General features: G+C 41.6%; 1 protein-coding gene across 1 annotated transcript; it reads right to left on the reverse strand.

Annotated features, from left to right (window-relative positions):
* Window positions 1-382: 382 nt before the first annotated feature.
* On the reverse strand, window positions 383-4,576 carry klf9 (Kruppel like factor 9). Its single transcript, XM_076104572.1, has 2 exons — window positions 3,799-4,576; window positions 383-2,426 (listed from the first exon to the last, which is right to left on the reverse strand). Exons 1-2 carry the CDS (start codon window positions 4,169-4,171, stop codon window positions 2,146-2,148), a joined length of 654 nt encoding a protein of 217 aa, XP_075960687.1. The 5' UTR covers window positions 4,172-4,576; the 3' UTR covers window positions 383-2,145.
* Between the last annotated feature and the right edge of the window lie 364 nt (window positions 4,577-4,940).

The raw sequence follows: 4,940 nt of genomic DNA on the forward strand, positions 1-4,940 counted from the left end.
TAAGTACAGAGAAATTTGAAATATGTGTGTATTTATTGCCATCTTGATAATTTAGTTTACTTGAAGATCGTTTGCTGTCTATGAAGTTATTCTTTTTTTTTTACGTAGACACGGGTGATACTTGTTTTTCTTTGGTTTTCCTTTTTTAAATGAATTTCTTGTAATGTAAACACTTCCATTACAGTATTTAACAATGTTATTAAGTGCGGTGTATGAAAACAATAAATAAACACGAAGCTAATGGAGCACTCCTGGTTCTAACTTAGCAGGTTGATATAGCTTTTTTGCAGTATTTCATCAGCATTAAAGAAGAGCACCTATTTATTAACAAACGGTGTGAAGTATACAGTGTGGGATGAGAGACGGAAATAATGAGGAAATGTTTAGAAAGAAAAACTATTTTAATGATAAATCTTTTGAACAGTAATCATTACACAGCTATGTCTATTGCAATAGCATGGGGTCTGCGTTGACAGTTCCTGATTACAGTGCAGTAGCATCATGAGGGCTTAACCTGAGAAGCACCAACATCTAATCACAGTTGTCATACTGCCAGAGAAGAAATACAGCATTTCACTTTATAAATATATGTATGTATGTTTGTGTTCTACAAGCTTACTCTATTTGGACGCTTTAATGCATCATGTGGCAAGTATAAAAAGAAAATGAATGACATCACCAATGTTTATAGCTCATATAGTGGATGAATAAGACCTCGCATACTATTATTAATATTCTAAAAGATTAACAGTCAAATAAAAAATACATTGTATTTAACAAATACATACAAATATGCTACATGGAATTAACTGATTCACCATCAAACTAATCAACAGAGCCTGCCTCAAAATGCGAGGACATAAAATTAAATGTTTTTTTGACTATTTGTGAGAAATGTTGTGCTTCCATATTACCACTAGGGGGTGTAGCATTAACTGAACATCCCATGCGTCACATTATTCCCTGATAAAATGCAGTCCAGATACAGAGTAAACAAAAGTAAGTTTCAATGTACAGCAACTGGCACTGTTGGCATAAAAGTCATTGATATCCAAAATAATCTGTCGATGTTCATTCAGGTGGTATTTCCAAAGGTTGAAAATGTAGAAATTCATCTCTGCTGCAGAACCCTTCAAAAGGCACAAAACTCTACAAACTTTAACTAAACATGAGTCGTCATGGTCTTAACATCGAAACGTATTTCCAATGCAAGTAAAAGTTATCTTTTAAAGGCGGTACCCTGTTTTGTTGACCCCTGCACTATTGACATAGTTCAAGCCTGAAAAAGCAACGATGGGGGTGGGGTGGGGGGGTAAATGTATTAAACTGCAATTTTCTTATGGCTTATGGTCAATTATTTGCAACTATATCATTATGCAACGCCATTTCAACACAAGAAACAACTGTACAAACTATACCTACAAGCTCACAGTATACCTCATTTACTAAGTCCTTAGCCAAATATACAAAATGAAATACCCAAGCTGTGTCTGTCTCTACAATATAACTTTGTCTTATAACTCTCCAATAACTACAGTATATCATCCATCTGAAAGTTAATCTGTTTAATCTATTTACATGATAACACTGCTATACTGTACATTTGCTTCGTCCTGGAGTGGCGAGTAACTGTTCATAGTATGTATACGTGAAATACTAATTACTAAAAGACTATTCCCAAAACATCTTAACCCACTAGGAATATCTAAGTAATGATTTGTTTTATTGTTGTTCCTTCGCCTGCAAATGAAGTCTGTGATGGAAAGTGAACTCATGAAGTGTTAATGAAAACTATATATGTACACAAATGCCTCCAGGATTTTAGATTCTTCCAGTGGAAAAAAAAAAGCACACAACACAAAGTTAAATAATCACAAATTGGTAAGCAACTAGAACCTGTGTGTCAGATGACGTAAACCCTGAATAAATTCCAATCACATTAGGGAATAAGAGAGCTCTAGTTCTAGGTTGATTACATTCAGGTTCAAGTGTGTTTCTGTTTGCTGATGCACATTGTTACATGCATAGAAAACCTGATTAAATAGTGCTCTGGCTGGTTGAGTTGATAAAGGTACAGACACCACATGTATGGTGTGTCTATGTTTATGTATATCCTGTATGTATAGTGGTGTGAGTCGGTGTGTCTCACACCCCGACAGGGCTTTGGTTTCCAGAGTCACATGAGGACAGGGACACAGAGTAGCGGCATCTTTTGGCCACACTGGAGCCCTGAAGCATGCTGGGATGGAAGCCTGCGTGTCGCCGGGCATGTTTAGTCAGATGGTCGCTCCTGATGAAGCACTTGTCACACATCGGACAGTTGAAGCGCTTCTCGCCAGTGTGTGTGCGGTAGTGACGCGTCAGCTCGTCTGATCTGGAGAACTTCTTGCCACATGCTGACCAGGTACACTCGAAGGGGCGCTCACCTGGGGAAACGCACACACACACACACGAATTGTGGATTACCACTTTTAACTGCATATATTTTCAACTCTAAGCCCTGTGGGTTTGCTGATTTTGGCTTTTCTCTCTCATTGTTTGGGGACCCATAAACCCCATTGTTGTGTGTAAAAAAAAAAAAAAAGAATTGCAAAATCCATTATATTTACAAATGTTTAAAGCAGGTTCTCTAAGAACCAAAAGTGACGTAATGCTTTTTTGCCCTGAAAATCTGTATGAAACATTTTCTGAATCATCTCATTTCAAAAGTTCCACATACCTACCAAATTTCATACAGCTGAGTGAAACCCAATGTTGGGGCTACTCAATAGGGGGCGCTATCGAACCTGGCTTGCATGCCACATTTCAAAAGTGTTCCAGTATCCCAAGCACCTCCTTTTTTTGCGACGAAACACACGCGATAATAATAATAATACAGATTAGAATAACAATGGGTCCTCCGCTCCGACTACGTCGGTGCTCGGGCCATAATGATGCGTCATGGTAAGAGCCTCGTGAATAAAGAAATAAAGATTGTTGCCCCCCTCCTCCTCCTCCTCCTCCTCCTCCTCCAACATGTGCTCCGTTGAACCACATGTCTACCCTTGTTTACAACCCCACATGACGGGCGTGGAGGAGGATGACGTATGAGGAAATGCTGGCGCATGGAGGGTTATCATCGGACAAGAACATGCGGAGGCAACAGTGTCGCAGTGACCTGCATGTGAATCAAAATCCAGCTATAGACAAACATTATGCGCTACTATTACAATATTTGTGATGCCCCAAACCATATGTAAATAACGCGATTCATAGAATACACATTTGAGGCATTATTTTGAAAACATAATCATTGTGTACCAGGAGGATTTATCACACTTCAACAATCTACCATGCATCCCAAATATAGGCGGCAGCACGTGGTGTTCCCAGATCGCATTCGTGTGTGACATACAAGCCTCTTACCACCCCCGTTCAGCCCGTTATGGGTCAGTCACATCTCCAGCGGTGGCAAATTCATGGGACCACCTTCCATATAGTGGGTTATTCATTTGCAGGAACATGTGGTGTCTCACTTACACTCCTTATGTCACATTACACAGACACAGCATGGACTGCGGGCAACCATTCGTTGATAAATTATATAATTATATTTTATCTTGCTAAATTGTTGACAGACTGTTCTGTAACTTTTATTTTCATGCAAACGTGAAGTGCAAGAAATTGCATCACAGATTGAACAGTGATGTCAAAGTTGCGTCTGAAAACAATTCACAGCAGACGTGACGCAGAGCGGTTTCGCTGTCGTCAACAGAATCGAGCCCATAATTGTCAGCCTCCAGTAGAGCCTCCACTTACCGGTATGGACCCTTAAGTGGGCTTTGAGGTGGGACGACTTGCCGTACATCTTCCCACAGCCAGTAAAAGGACAGCAGTGTCTCTTCTCACAAAACTCCTGTCTCGCCACCGCCTTCTTGCTCCGGGACTGTTTGGGTACAGCGCTAGACCGGCAGCTTCCCCGCTCCACCTTCTCCAGCGCACCCGCGTCGCTGCCCCCGAGACATATGCTGTCTCCAGGGCTGACAGCGTTTGGGTTGCATTTGTTTAAGTCCAATAAAATCATTGCCACCATCATTAAAGTCCTGTTCTCTTGGTTCTCTTTCAACATGTCCTCTGCCCGCTCCGGTGGTCGGCTGAGGTCACAGTCTGCAGAGAGATCAACCTCTGACATCACGATACAGCAGGTCCGGGTGGAGAAAAGGAACAACGTAGGCTAGATACAGTAGCTGTAGAGGCTTTTCAAAAACAATCAGACAATGTGGATGCCATTAAGTAATCCGCAGCCATCCAAGGGTAAATGTGGTTAAGCATCCACACGTGTCGTCTTCAAAGTGACTATTCCGCAAAGGCTGCGTTTTATTGTGGAGGTTGCAGGGCGGATAAATAAACACACCTACAGCAAAGATATCAGTTTGAATTTCTTCCTCTCTCCTCCTCCATCTAGATCCTTTTTTTTTTCTAAAAGCCAGATCAATAAAACACCCCGTTAATCGACTGAGCTTACAGTGCCTGCGTATATTCCGTCCTTCTGTGTGCTCCGACACATGCGTCAAGTTGTCCTATTATACTGTGGGCTGCAATTCTCTCAACTCCAAGAAACAATTTCGCGGAATCCCACGGTGTCATCACAATGCGGTGCTGCGATTGGCTGAGAGGAAACATGACTCGCGTTAAGGAGTTGCCCATTCACTGGAGTGAGTGATGAAACACTGGATCAATCACAGGCTGGGATTGCTGAAAAGAGGGCAGGACCGGACTGAAGTTGCGTTCAGGTACTGCAGGCTTCCAATACGAGTCATATGTAAGACGCTTTGGAGAGGCACTTGAATGCAACATTACAACGAGGTAGCTGAGTTCAAACGTCCTCGTTGCACGCCCCCAGAGAGCATGTTATTGCGAAACTCCTGAGTTTGTATACAAGTGCGCCACTGTCATATTTG

Source organism: Anarhichas minor, unplaced genomic scaffold (assembly GCF_050575085.1).
Source record: "Anarhichas minor isolate MPS153535 unplaced genomic scaffold, ASM5057508v1 ptg000030l, whole genome shotgun sequence".
Lineage (NCBI taxonomy): Eukaryota > Metazoa > Chordata > Actinopteri > Perciformes > Anarhichadidae > Anarhichas > Anarhichas minor.